The 25,702-nt window shown below is 36.0% G+C and overlaps 1 protein-coding gene across 3 annotated transcripts in view; it reads right to left on the minus strand.

Moving 5' to 3' along the window:
• Nucleotides 1–25,702, minus strand: part of CPS1 (carbamoyl-phosphate synthase 1) — a 193,325-nt gene that overhangs the window by 85,081 nt on the left and 82,542 nt on the right. For all 3 annotated transcript variants that reach the window (XM_061148837.1, XM_061148838.1, XM_061148834.1), the window contains exons 6-17: nt 21,119–21,175; nt 18,186–18,278; nt 15,311–15,400; nt 13,605–13,733; nt 12,936–13,042; nt 11,924–12,062; nt 11,222–11,299; nt 9,498–9,596; nt 7,629–7,724; nt 4,273–4,462; nt 2,828–2,985; nt 1,228–1,356 (exon numbers count right to left, since the gene is read on the minus strand). In XM_061148837.1, the coding sequence (XP_061004820.1) occupies nt 1,228–1,356; nt 2,828–2,985; nt 4,273–4,462; nt 7,629–7,724; nt 9,498–9,596; nt 11,222–11,299; nt 11,924–12,062; nt 12,936–13,042; nt 13,605–13,733; nt 15,311–15,400; nt 18,186–18,278; nt 21,119–21,175 (1,365 nt within the window). The remainder of the gene's footprint in view (nt 1–1,227; nt 1,357–2,827; nt 2,986–4,272; nt 4,463–7,628; nt 7,725–9,497; nt 9,597–11,221; nt 11,300–11,923; nt 12,063–12,935; nt 13,043–13,604; nt 13,734–15,310; nt 15,401–18,185; nt 18,279–21,118; nt 21,176–25,702) is intronic.

The following is a 25,702-nucleotide window of genomic DNA, read 5'->3' on the forward strand; positions in this document are numbered from 1 at the left end:
CTTTGTGGGGGTTTGTTTTGGCAACTTTAGAAAAATTCAGTCCAAGTTTTGGACATGTAAATTTGCCATTGCAGTTATTTTGTTGTTGTTTATTTACTAAGTCTAAGTCCGACTGTTTTGCAACCCCATGGACTATAGCCTGCCAGGGTCCTCTGTCCATAGCATTTCCCAGGTAAGAATACTGGAATGGGTTTCCATTTCCTTCTCCAGAGGGTCTTCCCAACCCAAAGATCAAACCCATGTCTCCTGTTTGGCAGGTGGATTCTTTATCACTGAACCACCAAGGAAGCCCTGCAGTTATTTAAGTACATTTAACCTTATTTATCTATTCTCAAAATCTTACAACTCAAGGACCTCACTTTTTGGTTTCACCCCAAAAATTAATGATAAAGATATAAACTCTGCTTGATATTTACTCAACACCCCCCAAAATAGCCATCACAGTAATTCTGTCAGCTTTGTATCCATAACTGCCCCATGGAAAGTTATATGAGCCTCATGGGCACAAACACATTCATTAAGTGTGAGCAAAAGTCACTGCTTTCATGGAGCATGGTTTCTGTGTTAATATCTATTTTTTGGAGCATATCTGAATTTTCTCAAGATTTTTCCCTTTAATATTTAAGAAAAGAAGTATTCAGAAATACGTTAGAGTGATTTTGCTGAAAAGTAAATTGTAAGCGCTCAAATCTCACTTTTGCTTATATGTGTGTGTGGCGGTTGGCAGAGAAACCACTCATTCATGATACTATGAGGTTTATACTGTATTTATTTTAGACACCTAAATGTGAGGTAAAGCTAAGCTGCTTGGTATGTTACGTTTTCCTTACTGGACACCATCCATGTCAAATTGTTTCAAAACATAGCAGCAAAAAGGAGTATTATATTCTTGGTATTTTTTTAAACCACTAAAATAAGTTTAACATCATGCATGTTTTGGAGCAGATTTTGAAGCAGAGTGAGATGGAATTGGATTGGCTGCCTATCGAGATCAGCAGACAGTACAGTGAAGATGGATCTTGGGTTAATTCTGTGTCCAGTGTAAATAACTGCACTGTACTTCCATTTCAAAAGTGTCATCTCTTGGACAACAATTTAGAGATGTGGCAGTGATTTATAAACAGAGAAAAGGTCATTTTTTTTAAATCTATGTAACTTTCTTTAATTGAAAGAGTATATCAGGGAATTTTCTTGGTGGGTAAGAATTTGGTCTGCAAAAACACATACCTTTGTGCTGAGGTCCATTAAGGTCTCCCTATCAGGACAGATGCCTGAGCCTAACCCGCCCAGGGCATAGGCAGAACGGATCATCACCGGGTAGCCAATTTTGTCTGCTGCCTTCAGCGCATCCTCAATCTGTCAACAAGAACACAGACTCAAGGCTACAAATGCTGACCACACTAGCAGAAAAGACCAACCAAGAGAGTCTGGTGATTCAAGTGCATCAGTTTATTTGCAGAAAAAGACTATGTTTGATTATTCCCTCATCACCTTCTGAAAAGTATTATTTAAGGATTTTAAGTTAAATTTTAGGATTTTTTTAATGTATAGTGAAGGCTCTTTTCTAATCTCTTTGGGGTAAATTTTATATTGCAATATAAAAAATAAAACAATGACCAAAGGCAAAATAATTGTCATTAATTAGAGAATGAGGACCATATTGAAATTTTAAATTCAGTTTAAAAATCTTCATCTCCTAACGAAACAAGGTTTGCTACTACAGAACCTAACTGGAATGCTATGTAGAACGAGAGTTTTCATTTTTCAAGATCAGTCAGAGAGTAGTCCCAAAAGCTTGGAATTTTTTTTTTAACTTACAGAATACAACATATGGTGGCTATATTTTTCTGTCATGGAATATTATTACTCTACCAATGGGAGTGTAATTACACCTTTCCCATATGCCTGTTTCTCATCCTAAGGAAGCAAGGACATAATTAAATCGGGCAATGAAAGACTAAATGTATGGCAGGAGCTTTCCAAATGTTCAGCAGAGCTATCCTGGGACTATTCCTGATTGACAGCTTTGCAACATGCTATGTACTTGATAACACTCTTGTCTGAAAACACACATAGCCCATTTTTAGTTGTCCCAGCAGTACCTGCCTTATCCCAGATTTGCCTGTTTCTACAATGGGGAAGTTGCATCAGAAACTGCTTCCACTACCCACATTTCACTGACTGTATGCCTGTAATCAGGAATAAAGTCACAGACAAAAGCAGATGTACAGAAAGTCTGACCTTTCCTGGCACCTGGTAGAAGCCTATCAATAGGTATAGGACACAATGGAACATGATTAAGAGAAATGCAAAACAAACTCTCCTCTTTAAACAACTAAGCCACAGGTTTCTCAATTATAAATATTACTGATTAGATCCAATGCCTTTTTTGCAGATGATTTTATTGTAAAACATTTATTACATTCTAACAAAAAATGTAAAATCAATAATTTCCCATTTGCAGGACATTCTCACAAAGTGTGTGACTGATCCCAGGAAGAAGGTAAAAATTACTTTGGTGTTGCAAGTTGATATGGTTCTTTTTTTGATTCAGGAGATCTGGTATTCAGGGCAATTCAGCCAATGATAAACCACATCACCTGTGGGTGTATGCTTCCCTTTTCATAAAATAAAATATTAATATCTCTCCCTAATGTTTCAGTATTGAATGTTGCAATTAATACACAGTGTCTCTGAAGTACTAACACATTTCTGGAAGAAAATATATGCAAATAAAACACTTTATTATTTATCGCGCATGACAAATCATTCTCTCTAAATGCAAGACACATAACGGCCCTGCTTCTCTAGAATAAAGATTTCTTACCGATTCCACTGCAAAGCTTGGAGCAATCTTTTCATTAATCTCATTCAGTTTGTCTGAGAACAGCTGTCTATCTTCTGTGGCCATAATGGATTCAACTGAAGTTCCCAGGACTTTCACGCCATATTCCTTGAGCACACCTCTCCTGAATAATTCCACTCCTACAGAAGAACAAAATAAATAAACCGATAAATAACAATAATAAATAAGCAAAATAAATCTGTTTTTTTAAATATCTTATGTTTTCTATAACAGATATCTGAATGCAACTTTTTTTTTTTAAATCTTAACTACAAAAAGCCCCCACTGGCCACAAAAGAATTACACTTAGGGTAGAGAAAAGTTTTGAAAGAAAAATTCTGAAGACATCTTAGCAAAATATTTTGTTGGTGCTAAGATATCTTCAGAATTTTTTTTCCAAAAAGTTTTTGTTGGTACTGGGCTTTTCAGTGGCACTAGTGGTAAGGGACCTACCTGCCAATGCAGGAGGTTTAAGAGATGTGGGTTCGATCCCTGGGTTGGGAAGATCCCTTTGAGGAGGGTTTGGCAACCCACCCCAGTATTCTTGCCCACAAAATCCCGTGGACAGAGGAGCCTGGAGAACTACTGTCCATAGGGTTGCAGAGAGTCGGACATGACCGAAGCTCCTTAACACACACATGTACTTTGTGGGTGCTACTATTACATGTATGTTCACTTTTATTCTCAGAATAAAAATCATTATTCTAATTAATAAAAATCATAGGATTACTGTAAGGCTTAAGATTTTAGTATATTTCCTTTCCTTCTAAGTAAAGTCTATTCCTATAATGAACTTCTTATTTAAATAATCCCACTGATGTGGGTATCTATCTGAGCTAAAAATTATCAACATTGTTTGTGTTCCCACTAACTTGACGTCTAATTTTGTCTGCTTTTTACAGTTGATATACACATTACATCGCCAACTGCTTCCTGGAACTAGCAATGGGATTCTCAATAATGATCTATTTCTAAAGGTTTAAAACATTTCAAATAGGACAGAGCTTGGACTCAGCAGTTGTGTGAAGGGATGATAGAGAGACTCATCTATGTGACCGTGAAAATATATGTGACACATAAGAGCACAGAGCACTTAATCAATGTTAATTCTCATTTTTCATTCATAATAGTTCTGGAGTTTCACTGGAAGCAGAGAGAAGCAGTAGCATGGGGCAGAGGAGGGGACTCAAAAAACCTACTTAACTACTGCAAAGCATTAAAGCAAAAGGTTTCCCTTTTGTCCCCCAGCTGTTCTGGGAAATAAACTGGTAATATTCATCATGTGACATTATCAGGTGGCTGTTTGCTAAGCTTCCTCACACAGAGGAAAGCTTTTATGAACACACAGAGCACAACTGTTAAATAAATTTAAACAAATTGTTATATATAAGTAGATAACCCAAAACTCTGCAAATAAAAGAACTCACCACAATTCAGAGCTGTCTGGCCACCCATGCCTAGAATTAACCCATCTGGCCGTTCCGCTTTGATGACCTCTGTGACGAACTGAGGGGTGATGGGAAGAAAGTAGACAGTATCTGCTTGCTTTAAGCCCACTTCATTGGTTTGCACCGATGCAATATTTGGGTTCATCAGGACAGTTTTGACATTTTCTTCCTGAAAGAAACAAAAGGATCTAGAATCTTAACATGTGATCTAAAGAGAATAGTCATAATTCAAATGAAGAGTATTATTGGGTAACAAAATTTTAGGTTATTCCATGGGCTGCAGAGATCAGTAACAGGACCACTGTGAATGGTGTTAAAAGATGACAAACATTTGGTGAGAGGAAGAAAGAAAATTGCTTGCAAATAAAACTATCCAAAAAGAGCTGCTACCTAATGACAATCACTCTAAATTCCTTGTCACTACATGTATCAAGCAAAGCTGGAGATGTTTTCTATAGTATTTGACCAGAGGTCCGCAAATACTATGCAAATTTGCAGCTCAATTCAGAGCTCAATTCAGCCCTAAAAGAATAAAATATTCTGAATTTTTCTGAATGAATAAAATATAAAATGGGAAAAAAGACAACATCAAAACTGCTTCCTTTTCTGACGTTTCTTGAAAAATAACATTGAGCATGTGCTTTAAATGCAAGATAATGTATTCCCATCTAGCTGGAAGCACTGAGAGCCTTCTGCTGGTTTCCATTTTCTTTAGATTTTCATGCTTGCTGTAGTGCTTTGACAAAGAGCATTATACAACTGTTTATACATATTATATAAAAAGGAAATGACCATATGGCAAAAAAAAAAAGAAAAAAGAAAAATTTGTGTGTATTTGGGTGTGTGAAGATATTCACAGCCCTATCTCATTTCTGACATCTGGAGAGACCCCTAAAATAATTCTTCATGTAGGGTACTAAGGATAATAACTTTATAAACCAGGATAAGGGTGACAGTTAGTAAAATAATTATTATGAAATATGGCCAGATGGTTCTATTTTTTACCCATCAGCATGTCAACTTTGAACTCTTCTAAAAAGTCAACAAAATATTCAAGTGAAAGTATAGAAATCATCCTTGAAGGCCCTACATATCCTTAGGGAGAGGGCCTGGATGAAAAATGAGATATATTTCATGCTACCCTAAATTTAAATAGTGCCTTAAAAGTTGTGATGTTCTTTTTACTTAATTTACATGATTTTTATAGCAAAAATGTGAAAGAAATTTTCACCTTACAGATGAAGAAATTGAGATTCAACAAGATTAAGTGACTTGCCAAAGATCACATAGGTGATAAAAAACAAAATTAGGACTGTAATCCAAGTCTTAGGATTCAAGTCCTATGTCCTTTCCTCAATATGAGTCCTCTCTAAGAATGTAAGGAATTGTTTTTTAAAAAGAGTATTATTAATAAAATATTGAATGGATACATATAGATAAGCATATGCATTTAAAATTTAAAAGTTAGAATTTAAATAATTGAGTCCAAATGAAGAACACATCATTAACAGAAGTTATAGAAGGTCTCACTGCTCTAGAAAAGTAACAACAGAAAAGTATATTTGTTAAGTATTTTCCTGAATGTGCCGTACAATGAATATAGCTATTTTTATAAATCAAATTACATAGGAAAAGGTCCCATAAATGCATGTAATGAGCTTCTATTCATTTTAAAACTTAGAAATAATTTCAAACCATCTTAATAAATGTTACATCATTTTTTCTAATATAGTTCCAGCTATAATATATGCATAATCTAAGTTTTTAAATATTTAGTTCATAAATTCATCCCTATTAACCTCTTAATTAATCATGGTACTGTATCTAATAATTCCTATTCTTCATCTAAAATGTATAACTTCACCTTTTGGATGCAATGCATATAAAAAATATTAACACAACCTATGAAAATATTAGTTCTTAATAAAACTACCAGATAGGATAAAAAAATTGCAGGCTAGTTAAATGTGTTCTAAACTCTGAACACATTTAAATTGTGTTCTAACCAATCTTAACCATTGGACACCCACTAATTATTTATCTAAAGATAAGTTTAACCTCAATACAGTGAAATAGAGGATGAGATGGTTGGATAACATTACCAACTCAGTGGACATGAATTTGAGCAAACTCTGGAAGATAGTGAAGGACAGGGAAGCCTGGCATGCTGCAGTCCATGGGGTCACAAAGAGTGGGACAGGACTGAGCAACTGAACTGAACTGAACTGTGAAATAAGGCACACGTTGAAAGTGTACACAAAAAGCATGTGTGCATGTGGGTGAACACACATGGGTGTATGGAGAAGAGTATTAAAAATAAAAACAAATGGAAAGAAGAGTAAACAAAGTATTTGGGGCAGGGGGCTGTGTCTATTTTCAACAGACATCTGTCGGGAGAAAAATCTCTGTATATAGAATACTGAATAAAATAAAGAGAAAAAGGAAAAATTTGGCCATCTTTCATGTTGGTGGGCCTCTTGCTGCCTTCCCTATGTAGCTCTCTCCTAGCCAAGTCTCTTTGTAAGAGTGGCTTGACACCACAAAGACTGGGGCAAGGTCTCAGAGAGCGCACATTGCCTTTGGATGGCCTGATTAACACTAACATGTGGACTATTCTGGAAATAAGGACACCAAAGAGAAGCCAAGTTAGTTCTTCAACAGAAGTAGCATACATGTACAGTGAGTTTTCTACAGGTTTATTTTACTATGATAAAGATGGGGGAGATTTCCAGAGACCGAAGAAACAGGGAGGATATTCTTCGCAACTTAGTTAGCAAACCCTCTATTCCATTCGAAAATCCAGTTATACCATCCTGGTAGGTCTCCAGTCCAAGTCACAGATGGTGAAATTAGGTAGCCCACAATAACTTCTAAAGCTTGGACAAAAGGCATTGTTGCCTTTGCTCCTCTGGTTGGATCTTCCCCGTTTCAACCGAAGAGAAGCCTGAAGCATCCCTTAGAACATTCAAAGTACTTTACAGCACCAGGTATGCCCAAATTCTCTTTCACACAAAAGACAAATATGCTTTAAAAGCTCACTGCCTTACAAGTAATATCTATAGTGTAGACTTATATGTTTTTAGTTTAAATAGGGATATCTTAGATAAATTTGTAGATCAATCCAATCTTCTTAATTTGCAGGTGTGCACAGTTGAGAAAGTTAAAAATCTTGTCTGTGATCAAACTTCCTTTTATATAAGATGTGTAAGGAATAGTGAAGGAAATTAATTATAATGACTTTGAGAAGAGGTAGTGTCATAAATCTAAATCATAAAATACTAATTAGACTCATTAAAGGGAGTATATTAATTCCAGGAAAGATCATGGTCTCTCACCTTCATGGCTTTTACAGCTTGCGATCCCGAGTAATCAAATTCACCTGCCTGACCAATGGACAGACCTCCTGATCCTAGGATAAGGACTTTGGAAACCTGTAAGCAATAAAAAAATGACATCACTTTTATTACTAATATGGGGAAATAAGTCATTTTTAAGTATGGTAAATATAAACTATATTATCTGGCTTTATGTGGGGATTTAAAGTACAATGTTTTGAAATATACAACACATGAGTAAAAAGATCAACAATGTAAACATCTCGAAAAGCAATTTCCAAAGATCATGAAGCTTTTTTCACTTAAGCAAAAAATTTTTGGGAGAGGTCTACATTTTATTTAAACATATATAAATATCTAAAAATAACTACATATATATGGAAATGTATATCTATATGTGTTTATAGTAAATATAATTTGTATATAATTTTTAGATAATCTCCTTAAAATTTAATTGGCTAAATGTATTATTATTCCATGGGTTTCTGCTGGACAAATAATGGGCATAAACGGAAACAAGCCTGTGAACCTTTCCTAACAAACGAAGAGAAAACCCAGAAGGCAAGGGGAAACAGGGACACCTTTATATTTACATTTTGCCTTTACTTTGTGGTTCAATCCAGAAATATTTACAGAAAATACAATAATAAAAATATCATGTTTTAGCTACATACTGGAATTGATACAAGTTATACATATGACTTCAAGCAAGTAATAATACTGCTTTTTTTTAACCACAACTGCCAAGCCATTCAGAGGAAGATGTTCTAGGTCACTAAGAGACAAGGACTTAGGAAACAGTTTGTATTAATGGAGTGCCTACTATGTGTAATGCAATGTAGAATCCCAAGTTCCCCTTTACCTCACCATTTAAAAAAGGAAGGCATCTGAAAAGTATGAGTTGATATTATGAGAAAAACACTATATGGTGGATGGCTTCGTTAGCTATGGAGCACCCACAGTTTGATTCCACATTGAGTGGCTGGATTACCTCCAATCTTTCCATCTCAGTAAAAGAGGCTGTCATAGAAATCTTTAAAACAAACTATCTAATTCAACTTATCATTTTATGTAAGCATATAAATCAAGTATTTTTATTCATGATAAGAGGATTTTACATATATGTGTATACGTGTGTGTATATATATACACATATATAATAAATATATATGCATATATATGTACATGTATATATGTACATACATACTATATATGTATATGTACATATATAAAATACATATATACACATATATATGTGTATATGTACTTAAAAATACACCTATAGCCTTCTACATTTTATGTAATAATGATGTGTGTGTGCCCTAACTTTGAAAGAAATGAGTGAAACCTTTTCATATTAACATACATATTCAAACAAATAAGGATTCAAGTCTTAGGCTATATTAATCCTTATCTATCTGCTCTTTAGAGGTAAAACAATATTATTCCACTCATCATGCTAAATAATAAATCTTCTAGTTAAAAAATGTGACCATCTATAATGACTATAGTCTGAACTGTATCTCAAACATGCATTGGGCTCTGGTTTATTGAGTAATGGACAATCTATCAAATTTGAAATTAAATTAAATCTTACTCTTTATTAAATTATTTTTATTAAAAATGTTCTAGGAGAGATGAATTTTAAAAGACATGATTTTTAAATCACAACATGAAGATTCCAGTGAACATCCAACGAATCATGTAGAACAGACCAAATAGTTAGCTGCTAAAGTGATGGGTGATTGCAATATTACCAATCGTCTTTCATAGACATCAAAACAGATTACTTCATTCACTTAATAAAGGCATCGCACAATAGAGAAAATCCAAAATACATACACCAAAAAGAAGCCCACATATACTGACCTCAACTCGAGATGCTACTAGGCCTGGCTTCGGTAGCACCGATGTAATGGTGGATCCTTTCTCCTTCTTTATCAGTGAGAAAAAGGAATCAAACAGGTACTAGAAAAAATAGAGCCAACTAGTTAGAAGTTTCAAAACTCACAAAATTGTCACTTAAAATATAATATGTCCAGTTCAACTTGAACTTTAGATAAGCAACAAATAACTTCTTAGGATAAGTATTCTTATGCAATATTTGTTTGGGGGTGGGGGTTGCCAAAGCTAGCAAAACTAAATATTTACTGCTATAAGAATTAGATCAAATAAACACTTCTAACTGCTCATGTTAAATCCTATTAAAAGAACATTTTCAGCAGACAATGAACATTTCAGATAATGCCTTCTGAGAATGTCATTTTCAGCCCCTTAATTATGAAGTATTTTCTTCTTCTAAATAAAACTCTAGCTGTGCAAAAAAAAAAAAAAAAAAAGGAAGCTATATTACTTATGCACCCTACAGTGAGAAATAACTGGATTTTTAAATTGTCTATCAGGTCTAAAAATATCTCTAAAGATTGTGTTACATATACAAATATTTCTAAGATTCATAAGCTTTACAATGAATTTATTTCCACTGTTGCACTAGACATGACAAATTTCAACAAATATATTCATTTTGCAACTATTTGGCAGAAAAAAAGAACTAAGTGAGACCAGATATCACATATCTTAATTTCAGTGTTCCTAATATGAAGTACTAATATAGGCAAATAATTTAAATTTTAAGTTAAAAAAGTATTTAGCCCACAGTAGGCAACAGATGTATATGTATGCAACTAAATTTTATTTTTGAGTGTAGGTAATATTGTACTGACTTTGGCTATTAAGAACGATTCTTTCCTAATAATATTAAAACAAGAACAAAATATAAATATCTGAAAAGGGCAATTCAGGGATGAGGAAGTAGAGTCTACAAAGGGAAAATTCCTATTCTCCTCTTCATTTTGCCCAGCTGTCTTTTCTGGGAGCATCTGCTGACAAGCAAGTATTGCCAGTATCACTACTGCAGGCCCTAGCATGTATAAGAGGAAGAGTCACTTCAGACTTCCCAGACTTTTCTGAATATCTCCACAAGCCCTTTTTGGAAAGATGTTCTTGAACACTGAACCAAAAACTCACACAAAAAAGTAAAAATATTAAATTAAAAACAAAACTCCTCTAGGCATTCCTTATGGTTCTTTGCTTAAGCGATCTGACTCCTATGTGTGTGAAAGTGTACCTTCCCCCCTCCCCACAGCCCTGCTCTTCTTCTTGCTCCTGTTGCCGTTTCTTTTCCCTTTATGGCTACACAACCAGCTGCCATAGGGATTTTTGTGAAGTCACAGATGGGGGATTAAAATTTCATTTCAGTTATGAGAACCAGAGAGCAAGAGGGAATTCATTTGCATAGTGCAACAATTGTAAATTTCAGAACTAAATATATTAAAATGATAATCATTTAAATAAAAATCACATTGCATTAGTTTCTTAAGGGCTTTTCGACTTCAAATTTTTAAAAAGATTGAAGTTTCCTCCATGATAATCATGGGGAAATTTTTCAAACAACACAGGCATTATCAAAGCACTCTTTTTAAGAATGTTCTGTACCGAGACCACCTAGGTAATTATTTTAGTTTCTCAATTTTTCATATATTTCTGATTGTAAAAAATGTTACTGTGCAATAGACCTCATCTTTCTGACATACCTCAGTGTCTGTTGGCCCTGGGCCGACTTCTGGGTGGAACTGCACACCAAAGAAGGGTTTGCTCTCATGCATAATCCCCTAAAGGAATAAGAAATTGGAAGAAATTCATACAGTAACAGTGAATGTCAACCAGGAATAGGTATGAATCAGTGGACAATGACGTTCAAATTTTCAAAACTAGGTTGAAAGTTTGAGAACGTTCAAAAAATAAACAGTACTAATAGAAATAGACCAATAAAGACTCAACTGATGTGGTTCCCCTATTTAAAAAAAAAAAAACAAAAAACTAGCTTGTTCTATAACATTTCAGGCCCCTCGAGGCTCTGATCAGAATCAACTCAAATCCTCTTCTTTTCTCCAACTCCTAAATTACTTCTCCAAAGGTTTCTCAAAGGCTACTTCAGTGCTGAAACGCAAAGACCTGCCTAGACTGGTCCCAAACAGATCTCCTTCCACCAATCACCCATTAGCAATGAATGTGTAAGACAGTCATTGATTAACCACTCAAATTGTGGATCTTTAATGAGTCAACTGGCAAGGGAATAAGACAGAAATGACTTTTTTTAAAAGCAGAGGGCTATGGAAAATAATCTATAACAAGAATTATTCCACACACATACCCTAGAAAAGCCCACATAAATAAGGGAAAGATATTTTCAAAACAGAGTACTAAAACTCCTGAATTTCTCTTCACTCACTTACCTCATTTGTTTGATCATTAACGTTCACAAAAAGTGGTTTCCAGCCAGCAGGAAGGGTGCTGTCCAGGGCATAGCCGTGATTCTGAGCAGTAATGAAAGCCTGTCTGTTTGTGATATTCAAAACAGGTTGATTCTGCCCTCTGGATAGAAGAGGTGAAAAAGAATATAGAAAAGGAAAAGCAAAGAAAATAACATAAATGCACTAGATGTAAAACAGAGAGCAAGTAAAGCCTATTAAAATTCAAAAGTTTCAATTGCTCAGTGAAAAATTACTCCATGAGAAAAATCACAGATTGTTAATCCCAATAATTTTAGCAAATTTTTTTAAAAATCAATTCAGGAAGCTTTGTTGTGTGCTAAATATCAGGTCTATTAAACTTATATGATCGGTTTTATAAAAAGGGAATTGCACTCATAACAAAAAGTTAAGATATGCTTACTAGCTTAAAGACAGACAAATATACGCAATTTCTTTCAAGGGTGCTACAGTAATTTTAAGCTATAGGAGAGTACTCGGGGGATAATAAAGAGGTTACTCCTCAGTCCTGAATCATTTTGAATTATAATTCATGTGGAGGGTGGACTGGGAGAGAAAGTTCCATGTTGAACAAATTAACATCATTTAGGGTAAGGAAGTAAAACCAATAGGATCTGAAGATTTCTGGGTTCTTGAGTTATACTAGTTTCATAATATTGTCAGTGCTCTGAAATCAAGCTTAAAATCCAAAAAATTTCCCTTGGAATAGCATTTGATTGAGTATTATAGCTTCAGTTTATGTCAAGGAAAGGAAAATAACTTTAAATTGTGACCAAGTTATCGTTAGAGAAGACTGCCTTTCCAAAATGTGATAAAAATGGTATCAGGTAGTCAGACAACTGTGAACCATGTAATAGTGTGGTTATCTATTTATTCTGAAGAAAATTGAATGTAAGTTCTCTAAGCCTTTTTGGTTTAGTTACTAACAGTATTTCAGAGCCAGTCTGACATGTAAACAGAAGTATAACTGCCTTACCTGTTGGCCATGGACATCTTGTAGACTTCGGCACCAGCAGCCAATCCTGTTATTAAATTTCCTGTACTGATTCCAAATAATGGTTCCTTGCGATCACTCTCTAAGATCTAAATTAAGAAAAAAAGGTTATTAATCCAAAAGATCAGGTCCAAAAAAAAAAAAAATACAACCTCTGAAGAAGTAAAATAATGCATCTTTTCCCCCCTTAATTTGCAAGGTAAAGAAAATAGTAATTGAATAAAAAGTTAGATTATGAATAAGGACAGGATTGACAATTTGCAAGCAATAAAATTCAATAGAATGTACTCAACATCCAGACTAAATTAAATCTAGTTTAATATTTCTCTAGAAACGCGAAAGTCTTACAGGTCCCAAGGTCATGGTGAGTGACACAAGTTACCATTTTACAATTGTTCAGACAACACATTTGGAAATCAAACTCCAGTTCTCAACACTCACGGACACAATCCCAGCTACTCTGCCTGACGGTCTTTGCTCTTTCTCCTGTAGAACTCTGTCCTGGCTAGTTCCCCCTATACACTATCTGTGCTGACATTACCTCAAAAGTCACAAACAGAAGTACTAAAAATATTTTTGTATAAATAAAGTATATTACAGAACAGACTCCCTCCAGTTCACACACAGACACACTCTCCAGGTTCACTATACCTTTTTGACATTCCGAATTAGTGGTTGTGCAAGAGCTGGGTTGCCAGGCCCTCCAGCAATTAAAAGCCCATCATACTCCATCTTGGTGAAATCATGATTCCAAGGCACTACATGCACTTCTGCCCCTCGCTGGAGAAGAAACACAAGAATGGTCAATTGGGGACTTCCCTGGTGGTCCAATGGTTAAGACTTCACCCGCCAGTGCAGGGAGTATGGGCTCAGTCCTTGGTTGGGGAGCTAAGATCCTCATGGCCAAAAAAACAGAACATAAACAACAGGAGCGATTTTGTAACAAATTCAATAAAGATTTAAAAATGGCCCACATCAAAAAAAGAAAAAGAAAAAACTTTTTAAAAAAGAATGGTCAATTTAATAATATCTTCTTTGCCAAAGTGCTTATCCTTCTCTTGGCTAATTATTCCCTAAAGGGAAGGGAAACAGAGTACATGATTCAAATAAATAATGCTTAGCATAAATTCTTTAGGGTGACATATTTTGTGGGGTATAAAGGGACTCTACAATAAAATGTGGAAAAAATAGCATTTAAGTTTTGATTCTGAAAAAATAGATAATGCACTTTCCCATACTTCCTCTCACTTCAGGAGGTTGCAAACCTAAAGGCTTCATGACTGGGCACACAAGAATGCAGGTTATCTTCACTTACTCCAGGAAACGGAGTGGCAAAACAGAAGATGAACCCATTTCTTCCAATATTTATTTTGGTCCACCTCTCACCTTTTTCAGTTCCTCATTTTTTTATCTTACCAAATTTTAATCTGCCTTCTTTCATGGGTTTTTTCATATCTATGTTCTAATAGAAAAATTAGAACTTCTCTATACAAAAGTGGATGGAAGATGGCTTTGATTGTTTTGCTAGAAGCATTTAGCAAGACAAGAATTTGAGAGAAAGAAGTTTCTTTGGAGAAGTTTCCAAGAAATACTAATAGCAAGCAACACAGTGAAAGACCCTAATGAAGTAAGCATTATCAATCAAATACCACAATGCACAAATATAGCTTCGGCTCACTGGGGAACTCTGAGAGCCAGTATAGAATGTTCACCTAAAAACAGCCTACCCATGTGGCAAAGGAGCTGGGGAACTGACACAGTCATTGATTGGGGCTACTCCAGGGATCATTAATTCTACATCATTTCCTGCCTGCCAGCAGCCTCCAACCAACCCAAGAGAGCCCTCAGGCAACAAGATGCAGACACTTGCAATTGGAAGATGGACAAAATGACTTAAAATGATAAAATAAGAGGGTCATATGGCTAAGCCATCTACAGCATCTACTGTTTAAGAGTCCATGCACATTTTTGTTAATAAAATTAATCAGTGCTTGTGCCATGTATCAGAATATCAATCAGTAAGTGAAAAGAACAGTCATCATTTTCTTCTGTGTGTTGTAGCCTTTGAGCATTTTTTTTTTTTTATGAAAAAGTCAAAATTTATTTCAAGGAAACCAAAGCATCTATGTATATGCTGTCCAATTTGGTTGCCACTAATCACAAAGGTTTTTAATAACAATCTACATCTCTAATTTTAACAGGGATAAATGTATTATCTCACAGACCAAAGGCAGCGAGACTATATCATCCGACATTCTGAGAAAGTATACAAGCTTTCTCTGAAACAGAGAAAATCAGATTAATACCAATGATCAGTATTACACACCCCCATCCTTGAGATGGAACAAATTACTCACCTTTACTAATAAGCGGATCACATTGTTTTTTATCCCACAGTCTACAGCTACCACTTTCACGGGATTTCCTTTGCCGTACACCTTGACAGCCTGCCGTTTTAAAAACCAGAGTCAGGGGGAAGGTCCAACTATGAGCAACACAGCAATATCACAAACACGTCTCAGGATGCTCTGCACTTAGTAACAGATTGATAGCTAACTACTAGGGAATGGCTGGCAGTTAACAATCAGTTTGTAAGAAAGACATAGCAAATGCCACAAATTCTATCTTGTTCATGAGAACAAAGTATTTTGCTATTTGGTATCAAATGTGATTACAGTAATAACAATTATCCCTAAGAAATTTGTTGCTTCCATAATTAACAAATATTTTTTCCCATGTTTTGCCTCATTAACAACCAGTAGCAATGGAATTTCCAAGTATTATTGCCTGATTCAGCACTAACAGATGTAATAATAGATACATCATGCTTTAAACACCTCTTGATCCTCAACTTGCAATGAAGTTTGGATGAGGTAGAGCTATTGTGCATTAAGTTTAGGAAGTGGGGCTAATGGATAAAATCAGTCTGAGTCAGAGGAATTGCTAAACTAGTGTAGACCACTGGTCCCTTTAGGTTACCGTGCAATCATTTGCATTTAAATGGTAGACTTCATAAAAGGATCCCAGAGCATATCATAATCATTATGTACGTTTTAAGCACGGCTTGGAGTCAGATCCATTTTCACAGGCATTTACCCAAGAAGCAGTTCCCCAAAGTCATAAAAGAAGAAATAATAGAAATAGAGAGAGAGAAAGCCTAGAGGGCTGGGTGCCTTCACTGGTTCCAGCTTCAAGAGTCAGCAAACACATTCTGAATTTAGGATGATTTCGAAGTTTCTTAAAAGTTTTAGATGATATTTGCAACCTGGTCTCTTCACAAGTGTACCATATACCCTCCATACAGAATGACACGAGTAAGCAAGACCTCATAGAAACAGGAATACATGAATTTGCTAGGACTCTCCAAGAGAGAAATACATTATGCAGTGTTTTTCAACCTTATTTGACCATAGAATTTTTTTAAGGTGACTTTCTCCAGGCCAGTGCTTCTCACATTCAGGAAATGCTACCCCAAGTTAGTTCTAAACTCTAATAAAATTCTATAAAAATAGCCCTCTATCACTCTGTTTCATCTCTTCATAGGAAAGTGAAGTGAAGTGAAGTGAAGTCACTCAGTCATGTCCAACTCTTTGCAACCCCATTGTAGGCTCCTCCGTCCGTGGGATTTTCCAGGCAAGAATACTGGAGTGGGTTGCCATTTCCTTCTCCAGGAGATTTTCCTGACCCAAGAATTGAACTTGGGTCTCCAGCATTGTAGGCAGACGCTTTACAGTCTGAGCCACCAGGGAAGTCCTCATAGGGAAGTGTGTTGAAATCTCTATCTCCTATTTGTTTAGGTGCGTGCTAAGTCGCTTCAGTTGTGTCCAACTCTGTGTGACCCTATGGACTGTAGCCTGCCACGCTTCTCTGTCCATGGGATTCTCTAGGCAAGAATACTGGAGTGGGTTGCCATGCTCTCCTCCAGGGAATCTTCCCGACCTAGGAATCAAACCCACATCTCTTATGTCTCCTGCATTGGCAAGCAGGCTCTTTACCACTAGTGTCACCTGGGAAGCCCCCTATTTCTTTCTCCTATTTGTCTAAACCATCTTGCTGTTTCTTTTCCTGCTATTGCTGGTCAGTCTGAGCTTTCATGACTTTTGTCTGAATTAACTGCAATAACTTTCTAGTTACTTGCTCTTTATTCCAGTTTACTTTGCTCCAAAATGTTGCTGATTTTGGAGTTCAGTTGATTCATTGAGTCAATAATACTAAACCCTCTAGCTCTAGCCCTGTCCATCTCCACTCAACTTTAGCCAAATGTGAACAGCTGTATTTGTGAACCTGTTGGTCAGACACACTGAATTAAGCATAACTTTTCAAACACACCGTATTGTTTCATGCTTCTGTGCATTTCAACACATGCCATTTCCTCTGCCTAAAACAAAGCTCTCCTAGTTCTCCATCTACTGACTTATTCTTTATGTCTCAGGACAAGCCTGAATCCTCTGCAGGGACTACCCTAATCTACCTCTTTAACTGGATGTTTCCCCACACATGACCTTATGATGCCTTGTGCACATTCCAAAGACAGCATTTATTATAATATTTGCTCCATGATGATAGCTTGTTTGCATAGCCCACCAAACTCTATGGTCCCCAAGAACAGAAACTATAGCCCAAGAGACTCACAACTTTAATCAATATCAACACAGGTATTGATTTCGTAGAATAGTTGGATGTATTCTATGCCTTCTTATAAATATACAATATACATATCTCACTTTCGAGTGGTACAGCCGTCATGAGGAACACTAATTTTTGAAGTGAGGTATAATACACTAAATTTTCGGTGTGCACAGGAATTCTTTTCCCTGCACAAAATAACCTCAGATCCTCATTATAATAGTGTGTCTGAATTCTATAAACTGCTCTCAACTCTCTAGCAGACCATTAGCTCTGACTACTGATTGTCACTGTACCTATCTGGCAGTTGAATGGCCCTTGTATTTGATATTTTAAAGTCTTGAGTGAAGGAACCACAAAAAGAAATAAGAAAAATTAAAATAATAGTAAACAGACTCTAAATCAAGCCATGCAAGTTCCCTATAAGTAGAAGTTGCTAACTTTAAATGCACTGCTTTTGCAATATATCAATTTATAACCACTTTCCCTTCAATTCTGATGCTTGTGGAAGATGATTTTTGCTTAAATGTAGATTTTGATATTACAGAATAGGAAGATCTAAAGGGAATAAAATAAAACCACAAAATATGAAGGAAAAGCTCTCACCTTGGTTGAAACCTCAGCAATCAAATTTTGCTTATTTGGATCCACAAAATCCACAGACTGACCTTCAAATTCAATCTTCCCAAGCATGGTACCCTATCAAATTAAAAAATTAGACAGTTAGCAGGGGGCGATGATGCAGGCGCTGGCAGGATAAATTCACAGGAACTTATACAGCTGCTCCAATATTTCAATGTCTTTATAACTACTCATAACCATCAGCAGATCTTCATCTTCTCAACTTGAAAAGATGAAGCAGTTTGCATGGTACATTTTGGAAAACATGCTCAGAAGTAAAATTACTTCTTTTAGGGCTGAGAGAGTCACCTGGGGTAAGCAAAGTCAAAGGATAACAGAATTTGGATTGCCAGGAAGTGCAAATCAGAGTATTTAGTGTACTTATGACCTAAAACTATTTCGTTGGAGATGTGGCAAGATAATAGATTGAGAAAAAGAAAGGAAATCTAAAACTTGCTGAAAACTGAAAAAGAATGGGAATATTTTTAAACAGTAAAATTCACACGCAAAAAAAAAAAAATGTGAAATGTTGTATAAGTCACAAACTTTGAGAAATGGCGATGAAAGTTTCATTTTTTTATATGCTAATAAGGGCTTGAACTTTAGAGAAGGCTTAACCTTCTATAAAGTTTTCACAAATTAGCCTTGCTAGCCAGAACATGGCAAATGTTTTCATATTATTCTTTGCTATCCTGAGATTAGCTTATTTGTCAGTAAATCTAGTTTGACCTATTTAGACACATGGTATATTATGTTTAGTAATGAAGACTTTATTGAGAGGGGAAAAGATTTTTAAAAAATGGCATATTATGTTTTGTAACGAAGACTTTATTGAGAGGGGGAGGAGATCAAAATAATTTACTGATTTGCTTGTCTCCAAGGAAATTGTTGCACTGAAGGTAGAGAAGAAAGTCTTTATTTCCCTCTGAAACATATTTCTTAGGAGAAGAAGTAACTTGGGAGTGAGTTGATGCTAGCAGCTCATCCAGATGGTTATTTCAGTGTGATTATTACAACCAGAGTACCATCTCAAACTCTGGGAAAGACAGTGAAAACCACCTTTCACTTCCATACTGGATTATTAAGTTTCATGGTGGTCTCCACTTACTTTTATAGTCCAAATCACAGAATTCCTTGACTATATTTATGGATCCCTAATTTTAAAATTTGGTTTTCAGTTCTTATTCCCTTTTACTTAAAGCATGCTGAATGAAAAACACCCTTACTCTTCAACCTAAGACTCAGAGAACTAAAAGCTACAACATACATTTTTAATATGAGCCCATATTACTCATAATCAAATATAATAGGCAGTACTACTATTTTGTCCTGCTAATCTATTCAGCCAGATTTTGAAAACCTAACTACCTCTAATAAAAGCAGTGCTCAGTCATGTCCGACTTTTCGAGACTTCAGGGACTGCAGTCCACCAGTGTCCTCTGTTCATGGAATTTTTCCAGACAAGAATACTGGAGTGAGTTGCCATTTTCTACTCCATTGATAAAGCAAGGTTCACCTTAAACTAATAAATCACATGAAAAGCATAATATGGTCTTATATTTTCCCAAATTACTAAGCCTGCCTATATTGTATCCAATCTGCCAATTCTACAGCTTATATTGAATTTCCCAATTTCATTCCCCCTCTCATCTGGCACTCTCATCATTGTTTACTGCTCCCACAACATCATTGGGCTAAGAAAATGCAAAAGTCCACCTGGGATGTATAATCTGCATAAATAATCTAGAACATTTATTCTCAAGAAAATCATGGAGGAGGGAATGAAATCAGAGGTAGAGTAGAAGGATTGCAAACATTCTCTCTGTCTTCCTTCTGGTCATAAGTATGTGGCCATGTTCTTATTTTTAAAGCTTTCTTTCTGTTTATAGAGATCCTGAGTCCATATGTATTCTAATAAGGAATCTACAACAGATTTTCTTGGAGAACCTTTTTCACTTTGAAAACTGTATCTTCCTTTCTTTTTCAAGAAAATATATAGAATATAATGAGAAACCTCTAATGGCATTTAGGGTATTTAGTTAACATTCCTGAGATAAAGTTTCTTTCTGGTCTGGGATATGAAGGTTTCATGTGAGAAAAAAGTGTCCACCTCTTATTACAAGGAGGAGGAAGCAGACGGTGATGAGACATTCTCAGAGCAAGGGTCAAATATTTCAGCAAGCAGATAGAAAAGCAATAGACAAACTTACCTTCATCTTGGTCACTGGAACAATTTTAAGAAAGACTAATCGAGGTAGCACATAGAGGGCTCATTTAATACACTCACAAATTTCACAAACTCCTTCAAAAAGACTAAACAGATAACAGCCCTAGTGCTGTACACTTTGTGGTTTGCATTTTTCAGCAGGTAGGTATTCAATTTAGGCAACATTCTTATGCATCTAGTTACCTTCTCCACTTGTTTCACTGACCCTATCACATGAGCTGAATCACCAAGACTTTACTTGGGATGGTGAGCATAGAGTGGGCACTCAGTTAGCTACTGCTGAGGGAATTAATCTCAAAACCACTCATGAACAAACATCCCAATCAAGTATTCAGTCTTGAAAGTTACATCAAGTAACTTTGAAAAAGTAAAACAGGATGACAGAGACCCAAATGACAGAAATGGGCTGGATTTGTTCTTTTACATACCAATGGGTTACCTGGGCACTGAGAAAAAACATACATATGTATGTATACATGTATACATATATCTATGTATATGTATACATGTATATATACATACATATGTGTGTATATATGCATATGTATGTATGTGTATATATGTATGTATGTGTGCATATGTATGCATATATATACATATGTATACATGTATATATGTATACATATATATGTATCTGTGTATACATAAACATATATATAAACATAGATTTGGCTAAATATGATTACAATACCTTATCTCTAATTATTTTAGTCAGCATTCTTGTATCCACTCCATAAATTGCAGGGACCTGTGGAGAAAAAAAAAAATGTAGTGACAGTAAAATTGGAGGAAATTAGGTCCAGCTTAGTGTTTTCAAGTTGCCAACTTAACATCATCTATCTACTTGAGCAGTAAATAATTTCCCTACTCCTTCTTTCTTCAGATCTAGCGTGACTGTGTTGTGAGAACAAGGTAAATTGCTGTTCTTGTTGAGCACAGGACTCTTAATACCCAGACCATTCCTCAGAATGAAAAATGAGAAATTCTGAACATCAATCTTCTTCTACAGTTTTGTTGCTTTTAATCCAGGATATTAAACACGTAAGACAATTTTATATATACATGTATATTTTAAAATGACAGAATTTGTGAAGTGAACTTCATAAGCAAAATTACATAAATTATATGCAAAGCCATGCTTCTGGCACGTAGGAGGCAATCAGTGGGTTTACCTGGAGGTTGTTCTAGTTGTCCGGCCACTCAGGTGTGGCCAACTCTTTGTGACCCTGTGGACTGCAGAACATCAGGCTTCCCTGTCCTTCACCACCCCCCAGAGTTTCCTTAATAAGCACCTCTGTTAAATTTTGCCTAGTCTATTAGTCAATCAGGCAACACCTCAACTTGATTTTGTTTCTTTTTTTTTTTTTTTTGATGCGATATATGATTTATTTATTTATTTATTTTGGGGGGGATTTTGTCATACATTGATATGAATCAGCCATAGATTTACATGTATTCCCCATCCCGATCCCCCCTCCCACCTCCCTCTCCACCCGATTCCTCTGGGTCTTCCCAGTGCACCAGGCCCGAGCACTTGTCTCATGCATCCCACCTGGGCTGGTGATCTGTTTCACCATAGATAATATACATGCTGTTCTTTTGAAACATCCCACCCTCACCTTCTCCCACAGAGTTCAAAAGTCTGTTCTGTATTTCTGTGTCTCTTTTTCTGTTTTGCATATAGGGTTATCGTTACCATCTTTCTAAATTCCATATATATGTGTTAGTATGCTGTAATGTTCTTTATCTTTCTGGCTTACTTCACTCTGTATAATGGGCTCCAGTTTCATCCATCTCATTAGAATTGATTCAAATGAATTCTTTTTAACGGCTGAGTAATATTCCATGGTGTATATGTACCACAGCTTCCTTATCCATTCATCTGCTGATGGGCATCTAGGTTGCTTCCATGTCCTGGCTATTATAAACAGTGCTGCGATGAACATTGGGGTGCATGTGTCTCTTTCAGATCTGGTTTCCTTGGTGTGTATGCCCAGAAGTGGGATTGCTGGGTCATATGGCAGTTCTATTTCCAGTTTTTTAAGAAATCTCCACACTGTTTTCCATAGCGGCTGTACTAGTTTGCATTCCCACCAACAGTGTAAGAGGGTTCCCTTTTCTCCACACCCTCTCCAGCATTTATTGCTTGTAGACTTTTGGATAGCAGCCATCCTGACTGACGTGTAATGGTACCTCATTGTGGTTTTGATTTGCATTTCTCTAATAATGAGTGATGTTGAGCATCTTTTCCTGTGTTTGTTAGCCATCTGTATGTCTTCTTTGGAGAAATGTCTGTTTAGTTCTTTGGCCCAGTTTTTGATTGGGTCATTTATTTTTCTGGAATTGAGCTTCAGGAGTTGCTTGTATATTTTTGAGATGAATCCTTTGTCTGTTGCTTCATTTGCGATTATTTTCTCCCAATCTGAGGGCTGTCTTTTCACCTTACTTATAGTTTCCTTTGTAGTGCAAAAGCTTTTAAGTTTCATTAGGTCCCATTTGTTTAGTTTTGCTTTTATTTCCAATATTCTGGGAGGTGGGTCATAGAGGATCTTGCTGTGATTTATGTCGGAGAGCTTTTTGCCTATGTTCTCCTCTAAGAGTTTTATAGTTTCTGGTCTTACATTTAGATCTTTAATCCATTTTGAGTTTATTTTTGTATATGGTGTTAGAAAGTGTTCTAGTTTCATTCTTTTACAAGTGGTTGACCAGTTTTCCCAGCACCACTTGTTAAAGAGGTTGTCTTTTTTCCATTGTATATCCTTGCCTCCTTTGTCAAAGATAAGGTGTCCATAGGTTCGTGGATTTATCTCTGGGCTTTCTATTCTGTTCCATTGATCTATATTTCTGTCTTTGTGCCAGTACCATACTGTCTTGATGACTGTGGCTTTGTAGTAGAGTCTGAAGTCAGGCAGGTTGATTCCTCCAGCTCCATTCTTCTTTCTCAAGATTACTTTGGCTATTCGAGGTTTTTTGTATTTCCATACAAATTGTGAAATTCTTTGGTCTAGTTCTGTGAAAAATACCGTTGGTAGCTTGATAGGGATTGCATTGAATCTATAGATTGCTTTGGGTAGAATAGCCATTTTGACAATATTGATTCTTCCAATCCATGAACACGGTATGTTTCTCCATCTGTTTGTGTCCTCTTTGATTTCTTTCATCAGTGTTTTATAGTTTTCTGTGTATAGGTCTTTTGTTTCTTTAGGTAGATATACTCCTAAGTATTTTATTCTTTTTGTTGCAATGGTGAATGGTATTGTTTCCTTAATTTCTCTTTCTGTTTCCTCATTGTTAGTATATAGGAATGCAAGGGATTTCTGTGTGTTAATTTTATATCCTGCAACTTTACTATATTCATTGATTAGCTCTAGTAATTTTCTGGTAGAGTCTTTAGGGTTTTCTATGTAGAGGATCATGTCATCTGCAAACAGTGAGAGTTTCACTTCTTCTTTTCCTATCTGGATTCCTTTTACTTCTTTTTCTGCTCTGATTGCTGTGGCCAAAACTTCCAACACGATGTTGAATAGTAGTGGTGAGAGTGGGCACCCTTGTCTTGTTCCTGATTTCAGGGGAAATGCTTTCAATTTTTCACCATTGAGGGTGATGCTTGCTGTGGGTTTGTCATATATAGCTTTTATTATGTTGAGGTATGTTCCTTCTATTCCTGCTTTTTGGAGAGTTTTAATCATAAATGAGTGTTGAATTTTGTCAAAGGCTTTCTCTGCATCTATTGAGATAATCATATGGTTTTTATCTTTCAATTTGTTAATGTGGTGTATTACATTGATTGATTTGTGGATATTAAAGAATCCTTGCATTCCTGGGATAAAGCCCACTTGGTCATGGTGTATGATTTTTTTAATATGTTGTTGGATTCTGTTTGCTAGAATTTTGTTAAGGATTTTTGCATCTATGTTCATCAGTGATATTGGTTGACTAGATTAGATAAGGATAGACGTGGTATCTATCCCTCATATCCAGTTTTGCTTTCTGTGGTTTCAGTTACCTGCTATTGCCAATAGTCTAAAAATATTTTTTAATGGAAAATTTCATAAATAAACAATTCATAAGGTTTCAATTGTGTACCATTCTGAATAGTGTATGTGAACCACCGCTTTGTCCAACGAATCCCACCTTGAGTCATTTAGTAGCCAACTGAATTACCAGGTTTATGGCCGCAATATCTCAGTGCTGAGTTCAAAGAGCCCTATTTAACTTAATACTAGCTCCAAAGCACAAAAGTAGTGATGCTGGAAATTCAGATATTCCTTTACTGTGCCTAATTTATAAATCAAAGTTTGTCATAGGTATGTATATACAAGAAAAAATACGGCATTAGCATATATATCCGTTCAGTTCAGTCGCTCAGTCATATCCAACTCTTTGAGACCCCATGGACTGCAGCACACCAGGCTTGCCTGTCCACCACCAACTCCCAGAGCCTAATCAAACTCATGTCCCTCGAGTCAGTGATGCCATCCAACCATCTCATCCTCTATTGTCCCCTTCTCCTCCCACCTTCAATCTTCTCCAGCATCAGGGTCTTTTCCAATGAATCAGTTCTTTGCATCAGGTGGCCAGAGTATTGGAGTTTCAGCTTCAGCATCAGTCCTTCCAATGAATATTCGGGACTGATTTCCTTTAGGGTTAACTGGTTTAATCTCCTTGCAGTCCAAGGGACTCCCAAGAGTCTTCGTCAACACCACAGTCAAAAGAATAAATTCTTCGGTGCTCAGCTTTCTTTATAGTCCAACTCTCATCCATACGTGACTACTGAAAAAACCATAGCTTTGAGTAGACAGACCTTTGTTGGCAAAGTAATGAATCTGCTTTTTAATATGCTGTCTAGGTTGAACATAGCTTTTCTTCCAAGGAGCAAGCATCTTTTAATTTCGTGGCTGCAGTCACCATCTGCAGTGATTTTGGAGCCCCCCAAAATAAAATCTCTCACTGTTTCCATTGTTTCCTTATCTATTTGCCATGAAGTTAGTTTTCTGAATGTTGAGTTTTAAGCCAACTTTTTCACTCTCCTCTTTCACTTTCATCAAGAGGCTCTTTAGTTCTTCTTCACTTTCTGCCATATTATTATATATAGGATTTGGTACTATCCATAGTTTCAGGCATCCACAGGGGGTCTTAGAACATATTCCCCATAGGTAAAATGGGAAAGAGCAGAGTTAAGAATGAGGAAATAGATTCTAGTTCTTTTTTCTTCAGCCAGTTATCTGAGTGATGTATGAGCAAGGTGCCTTCCCTCACCCGTCCATAGAAGGAG

Source organism: Dama dama, chromosome 8 (genome assembly GCF_033118175.1).
Source record: "Dama dama isolate Ldn47 chromosome 8, ASM3311817v1, whole genome shotgun sequence".
Classification (NCBI taxonomy): domain Eukaryota; kingdom Metazoa; phylum Chordata; class Mammalia; order Artiodactyla; family Cervidae; genus Dama; species Dama dama.